The sequence below is a fragment of the Tachypleus tridentatus genome, chromosome 12, assembly GCF_004210375.1.
Source record: "Tachypleus tridentatus isolate NWPU-2018 chromosome 12, ASM421037v1, whole genome shotgun sequence".
Lineage (NCBI taxonomy): Eukaryota > Metazoa > Arthropoda > Merostomata > Xiphosura > Limulidae > Tachypleus > Tachypleus tridentatus.
Genome location: NC_134836.1, coordinates 69,543,566 through 69,562,605, shown reverse-complemented (window position 1 = coordinate 69,562,605; position 19,040 = coordinate 69,543,566). Strand labels below are relative to the sequence as shown.

Here is a 19,040-nt window from a genome sequence, read left to right as displayed (position 1 = left end):
AGAGCTATATGCGCTTAGCCATTACTAATTTAAGAGTGAAGGCACCTAATAAACCCCACCCGTCGCCATCTATTGGGCTATTCTTATACCAATGAAAAATCACAATTTAACTCCCTTGCAGCTGGTGGGCGAGCATGTTCGGTGGTTGGATTTCAACCCACGAATCGAGTGCTGTAATCACTAAGCCTAACCGTCAGACTCATGAATTTATTATTCCATCACATGCAAAGATTTTCATCTGTGTACTGTAACTTTTTAAGTTATTCGTTATTCATTTTGCCAAGCCCTCGTATCTTAAATTATTTCTTAACTGAACCAGTTTCTTTCTACTCCTGCGTCTGTTTTATTGGAAAGCAAAATACCAACAGAAAGATAAAGGAAAGTTATGAGAAATACTACTATGAATGATGGAATAACTTTTAGGAACATTTTTTTTTTGGTTCATCTAACCCATAGTTTTTCAGACTATGTTCCGCGGAGCCCTTGGAATCCTCCATTGTTATCTGGGGCTCCGCTAGGAAATTTTAGAATGTTAATATTTTTTCCTAAAACTGTAAAATTGAATCAGAATTCGATGTACAAAAAAAAGTAAAATATTTTTAATACAACACGTTTATCACGTATTGGGCCATTTAGTATTTAATTCTGCATAACGCCATACGATTTTATTTAGCTTAGGGGAAATTTTCGCGGTAAAAGTGTTTAATACGATCTCAGTTAACTTCGACAGTGACACCACTGGTTGCTAGTAGATATGGCGTCAGTTCTTTTCGTATGAAACACCGGTCAACCCTGTGTGATGATGCCAACTGTCATTTGAAAGCCAGGTCTGGATTAGCGGCTAAAGCTCGAACAAAATGAAACATGACGTCATGTGATGCAATTAGATGCAGTATCAGTTGTTTCAGTTTCGAAATGTATGAAGTATAATTATATTTATGACAATTATAATTGGTAATTGTTAGGTTAGGTTATATGCGTTGTAATTTAATTTAGACAAACTTGGAACCAATGAGTTAAATGACGTCATACACCCGCATGATGTCATGTTTCATTTCTTTCGAGATTTAGACGCACGTCAGATCTGGCTTATATTTCGATATTTGGCTTTTAAAAATGTTTTCAAACAAAAATAATTAAATAACATTTACTCTTTTCATTTATAAAATATTATTCTAGCGGCCTTGCCTTTTATCCACAAATCTTTATTTCTGACGTCATTATGACAACACTGATCTTAGGTCAACATGTTGTATAATGATAAAACTCAAGTGCTTGAACGAGTTTTCATTAAGAAGCTTTTTGTGTCCGTGAAAATACTTTTCAAGTGCCAGATATATAAGAATACGTTTTCAGATAAATTAATAATTAGCTGTCACCCTTATAATGGATAAGTGGCTGAATATCAGTAATAAATCTGATACGAATAAAAATCTTCCTGGGCCTAATATCAATTCATCGGCGTTATCGTCGTGTGCAAGCATTTTAATGCAGGATGATGCAAGAAGTAGCGAAACAAGAAATAAAGTATGATGAAAGTTTTATTGAATATAGTTTTACATGGACAGGTAATGATGGACCTAGTGGGTTGTGTGTTGAATGTGGAACAGTGTTCAGTAACAATTGTTTGCATCCAACAAACTTAAAACGACATCTAGAAACCAAACATTCCCAATTAAAAAAAAAAAATCAACTTCCGAGTATTTCAAAAGAAAGTGTTTATAATTAAATGCAAGGAAAGCTACATTTCGTTTGTTTATCCATCAGGACAACAAAGGTGCTCTTATTGCTTTATATCGTGTTAGTTACCGTGAAACTCATACAATTGCAGAAGATTTGATAAAACCATACACAAAAAAATTGGTAGAGTGCACGATTGATGAGAAATTTCTTAACATTGACTCTGTGCTTATTTCTGACAACTCGGTTTCTCGGCGAATCAAGGATATGTCAGCAAATAGCTTAACTGAGTTAATAAAACGAGTAAAAGCGAGTCCAACGTTGTCGCAGGTTATGCGATGTTACTTGTGTTTGTTCGCTATATTCGCGAAGCTAGTTTTGAAGAAGACATGCTAATTTGCAAACCTTTGCCTACTCAAACAACAGGCGAAGAAATATTTAAACTGATCGACTTATTTATGGAAGAACATGAGATCCAATGGCAGCTTTACTCAAGTATTTGCACTGATGGGGCTTCAGCTATTATTGGAAAATTTTCAAACGCAGTGGCACACATACAAAATAGAACTCGGACATCGAGAATATTCACTGCTGTCTTCATCGTCATGCACCTGCAATGAAACGAATGTCAGAAGACTTAAAAAGGTGTTGGGTGATGTCATAAAAAATAATAAATTTTTATGAAATCAAGACCACTCAATGTGAGTATCTTCAGTTTATTCTGTGAGGATATGGGAAGTTTATATAAACATTTGCTGCTTCATACTGAAGTCTGGCTTTCTTGAGGAAAAGTGCTTGGTCGGTTTTACGAACTGCGTGAGGAGATAGGTTTCATTTTATCTGAATGCCATTTTGAACTTGCATACAACTTAAGGAACAAATGCTGGATACAGAAAGTGAATTATCTTTCGGACTTATTTGCTCATCTGAATGAAATGAATGCTACAATTCAGAGTAAGATACTTCAATGCTCAGAGTGAAATAGAAGCGCTTCAACGTAAGCTAAAACTTTAGGGTGAATGTATACTTATGGAAGAACTTGGTTGCTTCGAAAATCTCGGTGGTTTTTTTACTTATGAATGAAATTTCCTTGAGTGTAGAATCAAAATTTTGAGTCTTGCATCACATATCTGATTTATGTACAACTATTGGGGAATACTTCCCTCCTCATTTAAAAAAAAATACTGTGGGTTCAAAATCCCTTTGTTAACTCTGCAAATACCAACGATTTGTCTTTGAAAGAGAAAGAACAGCTTATAGAAATTTCAACTGGTTACACCCTAAAAACATTTTAGCAGGAAGAAATTACAGTTTTGGATTAAAATGGTCATGTAATACCCTGAAATAAGCTTTGAAAATTTTGATGCGTTTTCCAACAACACATCTTTGTGAGCAAACATTTTCACTGTATACAGCTACAAAGACCAAATTTGGAAACAGGCTAAATATGATGATTTTCGCTTACAGGTAACAACCATAACTCCAAATAAATAAGTACACTGTACTTTACTGATATAAATTTTACAAACAGAAAATTTTGAACAAGTAGAAGTAAACATTTTTATTTAAATATTGATATTTTAATAAATTTATATTCTAAAAGTTTGAAGTAAACTATCTGGTGCTAGTGACCGATTGTTTCTATTTTTAGTGTTTTTGTTAAGGTTCCGAAATGTTTTTTGTTTCTGGAAGCTCTGCAGGTCTGAAAAGTTTGTGAACCCCTAATCTTAAACCATCAACTATCAAAATAAGGACGCGCATCAAAATGTAAGCATTTCTGTTGAATGTGGTTTGACGTCACGTTGCCACGGTAACTGCTGGGGCAACTCAAAATGCCCAACGTCACATTTGACGTCGAGTGAAGTTACACGAATCACTTACCTTGCTAAACAAAATGATATGATTGGACTGGGCGAATGTCACGTTTGATCTTCCAATGGAGTTCTAGCTTTACGATAAATAGCAAAGAACTCGCTCGCAGTGAAGAACATTTGGTTACGGCGAGTGAAGTAAAACCAGAAATAAAACTGTAAGTTTCTATTGTATTTATCTTTGTAATACATTATATAATGTTTATTACCAGAATATGTTAGTCTTAAGGTTGTTTTATATAATTGTGACGTCAGCGTACATATAGTGTGCGTGTATATATTTCATAATAAAAGCAGAACAATTGTTTTTGTACTTGTTTAAAGTTAAGTACAAAGCTACGCAATGTGTGTGCTATGCCCACCACAGGTATCGAAACCAGGTTTCTAGCGTTGTAAGCTGTCAGATGTGTCACTGGGGGGGGCAGTCGAAAATTATGTGAACTTGTAATTTGTATCATGTCATTTTAAAAGTGAACATACTTGAATAGTAAAAATTTGGTGTCGTTTATTGACTTTGTTCGTCGTTTGAGATTTTTTTGCGTACAAGGAACAGGTTTAAATTTCTTTGTTACAGTTTTATAATGCAACTATTTTTAGCCTTTACGTATTTTGTCAGTTTGAAATGTGGGTTTTAATTTCGAAAAAAGTTGTGGTTCGAGTCTTCTGGTTTATTAGTTGTGTTTTTGGAGAAGTTTTTCCTTTCTTACGAAGGCTGGAGGAGCTAACACAGATCTCACTTCTATATTTTTGCTGTTTTTTTAACAAATGTTCAAAGTTCTTTAGTGTTAGTTTGTTTGTTTTTTAAATCACTGTTGTACCAGATATATTATTTTTAGTTCCTTGCCAGGTATTTTGTAAGAATGTTGCGAGAATAGCCCTTTAATGACGTCACTGCTCTGTAAAAGTGTTAGCTGGGAATGTGACTGTATGTTACGGGCATTTCAATGCTGAGCAAACAAGATATATTTACAGAAACGCGGGCTATTAATATGTACGTAATCATTTATTAATTTTCCTTTATCTTTCTCGCGTGTCTTGTATATGTGAATTAGTCGATGTGAATACTTGCTACCACTAAACCTCTTACTGGACAATTTTGTTTATCAATTAGTCGTTGTATGGACGTTTTGGTAAGTAATTACATTAAATAGTAAAAATGACGTTTGTGTCACAGTCGTGTTTTTAGCGCAGGAACTTGTAGGTTTGTGTCACAGTCGTGTTTTTAGCGCAGGAACTTGTAGGTTTGTGTCACAGTTGTTTTTTTAGCGCAGGAACTTGTAGGTTTGTGTCACAGTTGTTTTTTTAGCGCAGGAACTTGTAGGTTTGTGTCAGTCGTGTTTTTAGCGCAGGAACTTGTAGGTTTGTGTCAGTCGTGTTTTTAGCGCAGGAACTTGTTGGTTTGTGTCAGTCGTGTTTTTAGCGCAGGAACTTGTAGGTTTGTGTCAGTCGTGTTTTTAGCGCAGGAACTTTTAGGTTTGTGTCACAGTCGTGTTTTTAGCGCAGGATCTCGTGGGTTTGTGCTACAGTCGTGTTTTCAGTCCAGAATAGGTTTCTGTTCAAAACTATTGTGTTTATTTTTGACTCGACGTCTGTGAAAGTCATTTGAACGTCGAAGAATATGCAATTGTCTTTAGTTTATATACAAACAAAAACGGTGTTGAGTTCATATTTTCAATTAAGTGCAAGTTATTTATATACAATACTCGCGAATGTTTATATAATCACTTGGACTGCCTGAAATTCTGCAACTTAAATACGAATACTTGTGTAGAATAACATTTTAAGTTTGTTACCATTTGTTTCATAGTTTACCCTTATTTATCGTGCTATTTCACGTAAAATTAACAATAAATGTTGGCTTTAAAATGTTCGTCGCAAGAATATTCTCGTAATTAGAAAGTATGTACTTTGAACAGACACCTGTTTTGTTGTTTTTTTTAATTTCGCGCAATTTCGTGTGTGTAAATGTCAAAGTACCATAAATATATTATTGTGTGTCTGTGTAAACGTCATATTATCTTTTTTTTTTTTTTTTTTTTAATCTGGGGTCCTCCAGTTGATCAACGCTAAGTTTTAAGAACTTCAAACGCTAAAGTGTACGGTTCGATTCCCTATGATGGTCACAGTTTAGATAAATCGGTACGTGGCTTAGCGTTGAAGCTATTTTATTCCGGGTGGTGGCGCTTTTGTAGCCACATTTGTAACTCAGCCAGCTCCTCTTATTGAGTGAGATGCTGAGAAAATGATAAAAAAATTCGTTTTTTATATCAGTCAGTACCACAAGGGGTGGTCAAAGTATTGATACACACGTGGGGAAGAGTTCGCGCAACTCTTGGCAATATTTGGATTCAATTAACTGTTCCTTCTCTTCTTTCTTAATTACTTTGAATGTCATTAACCTTACCAGAACGTGCGCAGACGACCCTGCTGTGATGTATCATGATTAATGTGTACGTATTTAAACAGTTGTAAGGTTGGACTTTTTATAAGTCGTTGTGGTGTGCTGCGAGCCCAATCTGTTATTCTGTTCTAAAATAAAAGCTTTACAGTGATATATTTGTTTTGAAGCAGAAGGAAGAACCACTATTTCAACTTCTCCGAAGTTGTTTCTAACACTAAAACAATAATATTTGTTAACCCTAAAATGGTGCAGCCATGGCTATTGATTGTAGGTTTTAATCACATAAAAATAACACGCACAATGTTTAATAAAACTCCAACAGTGGAGTTTCCTGTGTGCATTTTACATAGAAAATTAATGTTTTAGACGATAAATGTAATACTCGCTAACAAAAAAATAATTGAACAAGATGCAGTTTGTGAACCACACTGATAAACGGTGTAATTAGATTATAAATAGTTATAATAGGACAGTGAATGCCCTAGACTTTTATTAAATTGTTTGTTGTTGTTGTTTTTTTTTGTATTCATGTATTCATGGAAATCTCGCTGTTTCGCGGTATGTTTGTGACCTCTGATACATTTTTACGTTTTTTTCCCACTTGTATGTAGGCTTTATATGACGTACTGTATCTCAATGGAATATTAACGTTAGAAGAAAGAGGTCATAATTTTACAACGTAGTTAGGGGTTAATCTGTTTAGTAAAGTGTGTAGGATGTGGTTAAAATTTGTTCGTTTCTCATAAATACATTATCTATTACTAAAGGACTATCGGCCCAACACGTTTCGTTACTACTATTTGTCGCTGGAAGTATTTTGAATCGTATCATTCTTTTGTTTGTTTTACTTAAAGTTCAAGAGTGTGAGTAAGTGTTTATGTGAAGACTTGCTATAGATAATCTTTAGTACCTTACAGCTGTGGTCAGCGTCAATCAGATGCGAGTCTAAATGTCCACGTGTTAGTTTGAAAGGCTAATTATAATTAGATCAAGATAATATTGAAGAGCCTTTTCTATGAATCCTGGGTGAGAGGCTAAACATTCCCCGAAGAGAATAATGAAACCATTCGCTTGTCTTTATCTGGGACCTGAGATTAGTAAACGTCCCTGGGGTCTTCTGGGGAGCATAGTAAGGCCAGATGATGAAGACCTGATAATTATTCACTGAGACATAACTCGTTGTATTTTTATTATATAATTGTCTTCGTGTTACCTGTTTTGAATATATAAAGTTCGTCCATAAATTAAATATGACTGTGGTGTTTTGAATGTTTCGTTAGAATCCGACAGCAGTGCGAAACCAGGAAGAGATAACTTATCGCACAAATATAATATTAACGTCATTCAGTTAAGCGGTAAATAAATCTGATATAAATTACACTTCACCAACTTTATTAATCCAGTTCCCACAGTAACAGTTGTTGTCAAGCGGTTTCTAACGTAAATAGCGTCGCAACCACTACTGTAACTATCGTATCGCATCTAGCCAGAGGAGTTGTGGTATGTCTCGTCGAAATTTAATACAGCAGATGTGGTGTGGTTGACATATTATACACCTATTGTTACTTTTACTCGGAAATTATTGATAATAAATATTTGAATTAATGTGCGTTATATTGTTTTATCATTATATGTATGTTTAATGTTAGAATTATTCAGTTATATTTGAAGAAGAAAATATTCCTGCACAGTTTGTGAATACATGGCTGTGAAAAAAATGAAATTCACTCCTCAACACGTACAAAAAAGTCTAACAAGTGTATGGTACGATGTAAGTTCGGAAAGACGATGAAATATTTGAAAACCGATAAGCCTAAAATTGTTATATGCAAATAAATTTTAACTAAACATTTTGTTTAAAAAGAGAAATGTGGAAAATATGCAATTATAACAATCATTCTGTCAACATTCGACTATTCTGTTTCAAAAATCAAAACTTCTGGTGCTTATAAATATTTGTGGACATAATTGTCTGCAGCCTCTTAGATTGCCACCTTATTTATATCAAGGTTATAAGAGCCCTACACCTCAAAATAGATTAACCTTTACATAATCTGAAGTAGAGCAAACTATTAAATGTTCAGCATAAGAGTGAATCATAATTACAGTATTGTATAGTTTAATGTAGACTTGAACAATTTTTTTCAGTAAAGCTGCAATTCCTGGTTTAAATGGGCGCAGTGGATAAAACTTTTATTTAACAGCATTTGGAATAAATCGGTATGTATGAGGTGTGGATTTTGGCGGTATATTTTCTTGTTTCACATACCAACTTTTTTTCAGTATGTCGTGACATGCGTATTTTGGTTGCTGTTTTAGCGTCGCTTGTGCTCTGTTGGATGAAGCACAAATTTACTAGAGAAATAATTACGATTTTTTGGCATGTGTTTTGATTCGGGAATTTCTCCTCTGATCTAAATTTAAATAATGGCCGCCTCAAAGTTGTAAGCACTCTTAAGGTTCATAACCTATATTATAAAAAAACAAAAAACTTGAATAGAATGTACGTAGGGTGTTTTGTTAATGAGTTTCGGCGAGTTAATTATTTTGTACGTTTGTTTGCAAGTTTAATTAATTAACTAATCATTAATACTTTACATAGGAATTTCTTTGCTAAGAATGATAATCTGATTATTTTTCTGAAAAATATCCTCAGAAAATTTCGTCAATGTTAAATTGCAAATTTCTGATAAATACAGAGATTAATATGACTGATAGACATAAACAGTGATACAACTTGCATTCAGACCTTTGTAATTCGTCTGTTAGAACAACAAAACACACAATTGGCTAGCTGTTTTACATCTCTATATCTACCGATTGTCTTCAAACTTGACATTTAGCCTTAGGACCCCTTCTTCCAGAAGTAACATGGTATGTTAAATATTTTGGATCTGACCGTCTACGTCACTCCCCACCGATAAGTTCGGATCTGACCTCTTCCCCCAATATTTTTCCTGTGCTCTGAGCGGGTGTGCAACTAGTTTCTAATAAATATCTATATAAAACATAATATTGGTTTGGTGTGTATACTTGAAGTCAAGTAACCGTGACAAAATCAAACAATTATGACGACTCGCACTGTAAATCAAATTTAAGCTTACGACCATTGTACTTGCATGTCCAGTGTTCCCTTCTCGATTCTGAAAACTTGTATGATTTATTTAAAAAAAAAAGTTTTTGCGTAGAAACTACGCAGTCAGCCGTATCAGTGCATCTCGGTCGAACATAACCAATTAGATGCAAGTGTTGTAAAAATCATTGTTGACATACGCTTTTCGTCTTTCCACGTTGAAGCAAAAAACGAACGTAATTTCATAGACTATAAAATAATATTTTTTAAAACAAACAAAAAAAAACTCGCGAGACCTTGCTGGCTAATGTGTGAAAACTAACCGTATCTTACGTTCAGTCACAACTATGGAGTACGGTAATAGTTCTTTAATCGACCAACCAAATCAACCATTGAAAGACATGCTATTTTCACCCAGCATTACAATAATAAAACTGATTGTTTCTAATTCTGTTACACGCGTAAAACCATCAGCAAAAACGAGGACTCGAATACAGCAAATCATTTTTGAACTTTAGTATTTTTTGTTTATGTTCAAGGTGTTACTGTTTTAGACTGTTAGTTTAAAAAGAAAACCTGATGTGGATATCGTGTACTGCAAAAGTTCCGCTTTGACGTTAGGCGCCGTTGTTTGAAAATCTGAAAGTTAATTGGTTAGATGCAGAGAATTGGTCTTCTATGCAGCAACTTCTAGGTTGGAAATTCTGCGATAGTTAACCAGGTGCCTGAAGTTTCGTCCTTGGTTCGCACTAAGTCATTGCCTCTTCCCATGCACGGATCGCTTTACACGTGTATTAAAAGCTATCAGGATAACGCGTTACTTAGGGAGTTTGCGCAAGCGTAATATCATGACACGTGTATTGTGAATTCTCAGATAGTTGGTCCCATGAAAACCAGTTTGTGCGCTTCGTACGTGTACATTGTCGATATCAGGCTTCACGAAGAAACTCGAGACTTCATCGGGCCGAAAATAACATGTATAAGAGTGGTTTGTTATAATGAGTAGAGTTTGAAAGAAGCTTTACATCTAAATTTGATATTTTAAAATGCAATGGTCAGACAAGCGACTGAATTACAAATACTTGAGTTTCTTTAAAACGATGTCTCTGTTGTAAACAAGACTCAGTTTTTGAATGGGCAGTGTCTGAAAGTAAGAAATATACGCGAAGTATAATTTCAGAATTTTGTTTCTTTTTAAGATAAGTTGTAGAGACTTAAGTTACTTTATTCGAATTATGAATTTTTTTTCTTATTTGCGAATTATACTGTCTTCAAACGAATTCCTGGGCGTTTTACTCAGTATTAATGTTGCACGTGTTTATAAGAGAAGTATTCTAGTGTGGTTGACGAAATGGCGTTTTCCTATTATTTGATTTTGAAAATGTTTTTTAAAATTATATTTAAAACTTCAAACCCTTGTTTAAAAAGTAGATGACATTAATTATGATAACTTTGTTTCATACAGGAATCGCACGACCCAGGTCCAGGTTAGCAACATTCCCAGCCATGTTCAGTGGGACGACATCACAAAATTATTGGCAACATTTGGCGAAGTTCAGCAATGTGATAGAGGTACTGTGGTACGCACAATATTAGTTAACTTGTCAGAAACTGTTATATGTGTGGGATTTGTACAGAGGTGGCGATAGTATCTGTATTTAAGCCCAACTACTGCTATGAAATGTCAGTAGCACCCCCTAGTCATATAAGAGTTTTATGGACTTGTATGTGTATTTCAATGGTAAGTAAAAGAGACGGAAACGTGGTTTCAATAATTGGGTGAACACAAAAATGTACAGACATTTTACTGTGACTTTGTGAGAAACAATTTGATTAGATTACAAGAAGTCTTAGGGAGTATAGTTAGCTAGATGTGGATTTGCTTTCACACCCAAATACAGTTGGAGACCTGAACAGGGTAAACCATTATTGACAAGATGACCACTGTCCAACTGTATGTGTCTACCATAAACTGCTGTCTTCAGTTTTCTAGCTGAATCAACGTTTTGTAGTGAGTGACAATTAAGTATTCAAATGGTTAGCATCAAGTTTTGTAAGATTGACATTTAAGTCAGAGAAACCATAAATCTTTGGGCTAGCTCCTGAGGTATGCCCTTGTACCACTGAAGAAAACCACAGTCACAGTTTAATCCAGTTTATTTGGGATTTGATTATGATTTGTGGTAAGACTAAGAGTTGAAAGGTTGGAGAGCCCATTCCACATTTATTTCTGCCAAACAGTAATAATCAGGAACATTTGTAGTGGTCAAATGAGATGTGGCCAAAAGTCATAATTACAAAGAAATGATATTTCACACTGTAGCCACAGGAAAAACAAAAGTATATATATTTGGAGAGTGATTGGAGCTGGGTCCAGCTTTGAGATTCATGGGAAAAATATTAGTGGTAGCATTTCTGACCTGGGCAGTTATCAGTATTGATGGCCACACTGTGACCATCGTGTACTACAGCATGCCTAAGAACATTGGGACAGAGACCAACAGTCATTTGTTATTTTCACAAGCATGATGATAAGAATTTTTTTCATTATTGATGTGAATGTTTGTGCCAGTTCTGTGATCATTTATGATATTGTAAAGTTAGTAATGGACATTTTTAACATTAATCCTGTAATGTGTATATCTATCAAATCACAAATAATTGCACTTGCTTCACACAAAAGTTAACATGGGATGCTACTTATAGTGTTTAACTGTATTAGTTGTCTTTTTGTATGAAGCAATGGAAAAGTGAGCTTCCAAAAATCATTCTTTTAAAATTTGCAGGGTTGAGTTAGAGTTCAGTTTGTCTACTCAAAATTTCTAATGAAAAAACCCCCATCAAAACTGGGTTTTATTCATGCCTCATCATTTATATATTTCTCATTACAGGAAATTAAAACTTACAACAATCTACCACCATCTACAGTCTTTTTAATAAAATCAGTGAAAGTAAATTGTAAAGTGATGGTTGATACCAAATTGTGCAAAACCATAAACAGTTAACATTGTGCTGAGACTATTACCATATCTATTGGGCCCAGTATGGCCGGGTGGTTAAGGCACTCGACTCGTAATCCAAGGGTAATCGTAGGTTTGAATCCCTGTCACACCAAACATGCTTGCCCTTACAACCATGGGAGCATTATAATGTGACTGTCAATCCCACTATTTGGGGGTAAAAGGGTAGCCCAAGAGTTGACGGTGGGTGGTGATGTAGTCTAACACTGTTAAATTAGGGATGGCTAGTGCAGATAGCTCTCATGTAGCTTTGTGCAAAATTGAAAACCAAACCACATCTATTGTGTCCCATCTGACCTGCTGAGCACCTCTTTGGCATTAGATGCGGAAGCATGGTTAACTTATTCCCCACTACTTTTACTCTAAGTTTGTAGAAATACTATTATCAGTATATATTAGGTTGAGGAATAATTCGTGAGCATTTTTAAATAATTTCATTCAAGCATTACATGCAAGACTATACAATACTTCAATGCATGAACACATTACACCCAAAACATTTATTATGATACTTTATTTCATGTAATACCTAGGTATATAGTATGCATTGTTTGAAATGAAATTGCAAGAAATTAAATGCAAAAGCAGATGGTGTCGAAAATGCTCGATTTTCTCCACTTGACATTCCATTTAATGAGCTGAAAATGAAAGCAAAAATTAAAGACATATGAAAATCAAACACACCATCTATTAGAGCAAAAAATTATCTACCAAATGACATGAAATATTTTGCGAAAGCGTTTCATTTATGAATATATTTTTTTAACTTGAAAAAACGCTCACGAATTATTCCTCAACCCAATATTACCCTGAATGTATCATAGAAGAAATGCTAATGTTTGAATAATTTGGTTTTGAGTTGTTTTGAGAGAGAGGGAAACTTTTGTGCAGTTTCTTTTTTAATTGGCTAAAATATTAACAAGTTCAGTTTTAATGTTTTTTTGGATAAATTACTTGATGATTGGTTTAATTGAATTTCAGAAATTGACAACGAGTATTATTAACTGTTGAGAGAAAATTAAGACCTGGTAAGATACGAAAGTTTTACTTTGTGCAGGTCCGGCTGACTCTGAGAACTCTCTCACCGTTGTTGTAAGATACGACACCTCAGACCAGGCATATCGGTAAGTCGCATAAATGTGATATTATTAAAGTTGTTTATATGAAGTATTGGTAATAAGTATGGAAACACATGACAGTGTGTGTAGTGTAAATCATATTTGACAAGCATTCAGATATAAATTAATACATTATGCATAATGTTAATATTTGGTATGTGAGCCAATTAGTTCAATATTGTACTTAACTCATTTGTACAGTTTATTAGTAGGTGACTAGTTAAGGATGTTCTAAGTATCCTATAACAGCAGGTTTTATTGAAGATGTTTGGTTGCCATATAACAGCATCCTTACCATCTGCATAAACCAATATGGTTTTGATGATGTTGGGATTTTGTGAAAGCCATGACGTCATTGTAAGTGTTGCATCAGCCTCTTTATATTTCAAATAGGTTTTCATTAAGTTAGTGTATGCTTGGAGTTATTGTGAAGATGAAACCGTGCCTGATGGCATAGTGGATCAGAACTTAATTCTATATGTTCAACATTAACTTTGTCAGTCCCCAACACCCTTGGATTAGAGCACCACGTGTTTTATCTCTGTGCACTACTGTAGCAGAACTACATTGACTGTTACACTACCTTTCAGTCTACCTTCAAACAAACTACTGTTTGTTATTTCCAAACAGTTCAATCTTGGACTCGTCTATAAAGAACATTTTTCTTTCCAGGTTTGAACATCCTACTGTTTTATATCTGTTTCATTATCTTTGTTTTGTTGGTTATTACCAGTAGCTACATGTCCACTGAAACCATTGTGGACTAATGTATATTTTATTTTTTTTAAAGTCTGTACTTATGGTCATTCATAGGATCTCTGTCCAGAAAAGATACTCTGAGAAACTTTACATCACTTGTTAACAGTACCAGTCTCACATACACTGTTCAGGGTCTTTCGTATAATACTAACTGAAACATGAAGTTGGGCTGTGATCTGTCAATTGGAGGGGAGTTTCTGTACATGTTTGTCACATGTAATTTATTTTCCAGAAGCTACCATGTTCACCAAAAGTTTTAGATTATGTAAGTATAGGCAATCTTGTGATGAATTGATTCTATCAGGTTTGGTTGGCTGACACCCAATCACAGTGTACTGTATCAGTACAACACTGCACTAGACTGTTTCATTTTAAGAGAAAATATGCTCTTGTCATCTGTTCCCTAATTACAGTACTACTTGTGTGCATGTGTTTGAGCGTGACGTTATTTCTGGGTAGTACTTTGTTATTTCTCTCCTACCTTAGAAAGTGAATGTTCAGTACTAGTAGCACCTGAATAGGAACCACTGAGTAAATTGAATAGCTTCAAGTGTTATTAATCCATCATGATTTTTAAGACAATATTTGTAATGCATGAACTTAGGTACAATTTATATTTGAATTTTTTTTTTAATCCACAGAGCTTTCACTGAACTTAACGGATTAGAATTTGAAAGTTCTCATTTAAAAGTAGATTTTGTAATGGAACAAAGTCGTGGGGGCAGTACAAATAGAGGCACTTTCCGCCCCTATCCTTACTCAGGGACTTCACCAAATCCTCTACACCCAACAGATTTTCCTTTGCGGTAAGTCATAGTTTTGTATTTCCAGTGAGAATGGAAGCACTTTAAAAGTTATTCTAGTATCATAGGATTACTGGTGGAGGATAAAATGTTACCTATTTAATAAAAAATGAGAAATGTTACAGATGTTCTACTTAAAGCTTGGTTCAAGAAGGCTATAACATTTCCTTGTATAAAAAAAAAAGTAGTGTATGCTTGCAGTGTATTAGATCTATAAATATGTACATGTAGTAGGTTGTAGAAGTCCTGAAGAGAAGTTATCAACATAAGGTTTTGTTTTCATAAATTGGAATTTTATATTGATTGTTGTTTAAAAGACAGGCAGGTTTTTTTAATATTAGCAATAATGAGATTTCATATATGAAATGTATTTGATAAGATGGCCTTTACTGATTCATGAGTCAGTAACACTTCCTCAATATTTCTCACTCAATTGCAGCTTACAAGAATCTCGACTTTAGTCAAAGTGCACTTGATGAGAATTTCCTCAATATTAAAGATACTGTCAGAATAGTTCTTTTATTTTGTTGTTTTGTGAATTTTAATTAATACTTTATAACTTCTTTTTCTGTTGAATAAACAATTTATTGTGAAATGTATGAAACTATTTTTAACCTTGAGTTGTGACATAAATATTGTGTTTTATGAAGTTAAGGTCAGTATCTATACAACATTAACCACAATTATTTGTTAGCATGCAAGCACTAAAGTAATACATTTAGTGATGGAATATTTATAATTAGTTATATTTATTCTCCTATATCTTTGTATAATTATTCTGTTATAAATAATATCTCCATGTTTTAGTGGTGAGATAAGATTAATCAACTGAGCATGGCCTGAGTTATAAAAACTTAACTACCTTGATTAGCTTAGATTTGTTTTAAACTTGGTTTTTTCTAACATCAGCATATCCAGGTGGCACTCTACTCGTGATCTGCGAGTCATGGGTTTGAATCCCTGTCCCATCAAACGTGTTTTCTCCCTTCAGCCACTGCAGTGTTATAATGTTACAGTTAATCACACTATTCATTGGTAAAAGAGTAGCTCAAGAGTTGGTTGGTGGCTAGTGATGACTAGCTGTCTTCCCTTTAGTCTTTCACTGCTAAATTAGGGACAGATAATGCAGATAGTTCTTGTGTAATTTTCCACAAACTTCCAAACAAACCAAAATCTAATATTATTGTCTATTGAATAAAGCCCTTTGGTGGATCAGTTATAAGCCTAAGAACTTGTAAATACTAAAAATTGTTTTGATGCCTGTGGTGAATGGAGCACAGGTAGCCCATTGTGTAGCTTTAGTTAACAACAAACAAACAGAAACTCTGGAAGACAAAATGTGCATCGAAAAAAACTTCAAGGAAGATAAAAACTGAAATATAAAAAAAACGTTTTTGTTATTCATCACTTGTAGTTTGAAGCTTACTTAGATAAATTTAAATGTTTGATAAAACTACAAATAATACAACATACTTTAGTGTCATATATTGAGAGTTTAGTACTATTGTATAAAAAAATGGATTTAATAAATAGGTGCTTGAAGTTAGATTAATTATTCTGGACATATTTTATTAAAGAAGAATCGTCTTTTTTGATGTGAACTAATGTTGAGAAATATTAATTTATTGTTGGTTATTCTAGAATATTCTTTGCTGAACAAACCCCACGTTTTTTTCACTTTGTGTATTTATTATAACTATGATTTTGTGAAAAGTATTTCCAGCTAGTGTTACATTAGGAACTTTTATGTTTCTTTTTTTTTTAGGATACTTGTCTTTAGTGACATGGTTGGTGCAATTATTGGGCGAGCTGGTGGTACCATTAGACAAATAACTCAGCAGTCAAGGGCCAGGTGAGAAAAACTATTTTATTTACTAAATTTTTGAAGTTATCTTACATTCTGTTTAGCATATACAAATTTAATTAGCTCTAAGAACTGAAGTTGATGTCAGTTACAAATGGCTGCTCACAACAAACAAATATTACATTCGTTGTTTACAAGTTAATTACAACTTTATTGAACATGTAAATTGTTGTATGGCTAAACCTTATTAATGCAGAATGGCTCGTAATATTTTTCTAACAGAGTACTAGTACCCCTCTTACTAGGGTTTACAACTTTGAAAAAGTTATTAGAACTTTGCTTGTGTTTCTTAATAATAATAATAATGAGTAGTGGATTTCCATAGGTCAGTAGTAAACCTCCAGATGCAAGATATTAAAGTCTGGGATTCAGTTCTCCATGGTAGACAGAATATAGTTATCCCATTGTGTAGTTTTATGCTTAAGAACCAACAACAACATGGGAAGGGATATAATTGTGTCCTAATCAAGAGAAGTTTCTTAGGAAAAAAGTTTAAATATTGACTCTTAACCTACATTTGATAGATATTGTTATTGACTCGTAACTTGAGATAGATTTTTGCACTTAAAAGGAAATATGGGTTAAATGTGTTACGTTGTTGTATAAAAACAAAACTTTACAGGAAGATAAGTGGGTTAATTAGAAGAAACCGAAGAGTCGTTAGTTTTCAAGTTTTTATGAAACGTGCGTGTAAGAAATATTTTATTATTATTATAATTTTCCTTTTATTTATTTTTGTTTCTAAATAGGGTTGATATACACCGTAAAGAAAATGCCGGCTCCTTGGAAAAGGTCAGTAACTCTCATTTTTGTCTTTTCTCATTATTACAAGTTGTTTTTTTTTTCCAATAAAAAACCAAACCAGTTTTTTTCCATAATGTAGATAGTATGAAGTAAGCAACAAAAGAAAACCACACACACACGTGCACACACAATGCTTAACACATCTGTATTAAACTATATATATAAACTAATACAGATGGTTCAGGAATGTAACACTAATAATTAAATACTAAGAAATATCTTAAGATTACAGTATCTTATAGCATGATAACCAACATGCTTTTACAAGTTTCTCATGATCTTTGGTAATTATTTCAGAAATGTTTTAGCTATAACCAGATTTTGTAAATATTAAGTTATTTTGGTTTTTTGCTTATTTGTACCTTGTTTGTTTATTTATAACTTGTACTCCTTCAGGTAATTACTATATATGGAAACCCAGAAAACTGTTCTTTAGCTTGTCAGAAGATTTTGGAGGTGATGCAGAAAGAAGCTGAAAGTACTAGCCGGGGGTAAGACTTGTTGAATCAGTTTACTTAGTGAAGTAAATATTCATAAGATGATAAAAATATAATTGGATATTAGTTAAACAAAACTTGGGACTGTTGGTGAAGTGAGTTCTATAAAAGTTGAAGTGTTTAGTTTCACTGTCTCTGTGAAGTGAGGTCTGTAAGGTGTGAGGGTTAGTTCGACTGTTCCACTGTGACGTGAGGTCTGTAAGGTGTGAGGGTTAGTTCGACTGTGCCACTGTGACGTGAGGTCTGTAAGGTGTGAGGGTTGGTTCGACTGTGCCACTGTGACGTGAGGTCTGTAAGGTGTGAGGGTTGGTTCGACTGTTCCACTGTGGCGTGAGGTCTGTAAGGTGTGAGGGTTGGTTTGACTGTTCCACTGTGACGTGAGGTCTGTAAGGTGTGAGGGTTAGTTCGACTGTGCCACTGTGACGTGAGGTCTGTAAGGTGTGAGGGTTGGTTCGACTGTGCCACTGTGACGTGAGGTCTGTAAGGTGTGAGGGTTGGTTCGACTGTGCCACTGTGACGTGAGGTCTGTAAGGTGTGAGGGTTGGTTCGACTGTGCCACTGTGACGTGAGGTCTGTAAGGTGTGAGGGTTGGTTCGACTGTGCCACTGTGGCGTGAGGTCTGTAAGGTGTGAGGGTTGGTTCGACTGTGCCACTGTGGCGTGAGGTCTGTAAGGTGTGAGGGTTGGTTCGACTGTGCCACTGTGAAGTGAGGTCTGTAAGGTGTGAGGGTTGGTTGACTGTGCCACTGTGAAGTGAGGTCTGTAAGGTGTGAGGGTTGGTTCGACTGTGCCACTGTGAAGTGAGGTCTGTAAGGTGTGAGGGTTGGTTCGACTGTGCCACTGTGAAGTGAGGTCTGTAAGGTGTGAGGGTTGGTTGACTGTGCCACTGTGAAGTGAGGTCTGTAAGGTGTGAGGGTTGGTTCGACTGTGCCACTGTGAAGTGAGGTCTGTAAGGTGTGAGGGTTGGTTCGACTGTGCCACTGTGAAGTGAGGTCTGTAAGGTGTGAGGGTTGGTTCGACTGTGCCACTGTGAAGTGAGGTCTGTAAGGTGTCGAGGGTTGGTTCGACTGTGCCACGGTGAAGTGTGTTTTGTAAGGTGTCGAGGGTTGGTTCGACTGTGCCACGGTGAAGTGTGTTTTGTAAGGTGTCGA

General features: G+C 34.8%; 1 protein-coding gene across 3 annotated transcripts in view; it reads left to right on the top strand.

Moving 5' to 3' along the window:
• LOC143233516 (insulin-like growth factor 2 mRNA-binding protein 1) overlaps positions 1-19,040 on the top strand; it is a 61,996-nt gene that overhangs the window by 29,020 nt on the left and 13,936 nt on the right. For 2 of the 3 annotated variants that reach the window (XR_013018198.1, XM_076469815.1), the window contains exons 3-8: positions 10,491-10,597; positions 13,103-13,169; positions 14,564-14,728; positions 16,491-16,577; positions 17,339-17,381; positions 17,790-17,884. Coding sequence is in view for 2 of the 3 variants with exons in the window: in XM_076469815.1 (XP_076325930.1) it covers positions 10,491-10,597; positions 13,103-13,169; positions 14,564-14,728; positions 16,491-16,577; positions 17,339-17,381; positions 17,790-17,884 (564 nt within the window). In the remaining variant the exon portion in view is untranslated. Of the gene's footprint in view, positions 1-3,557; positions 3,710-10,490; positions 10,598-13,102; positions 13,170-14,563; positions 14,729-16,490; positions 16,578-17,338; positions 17,382-17,789; positions 17,885-19,040 lie in introns of those variants that run through there. The other variant, XM_076469816.1, reaches the window with a different exon arrangement.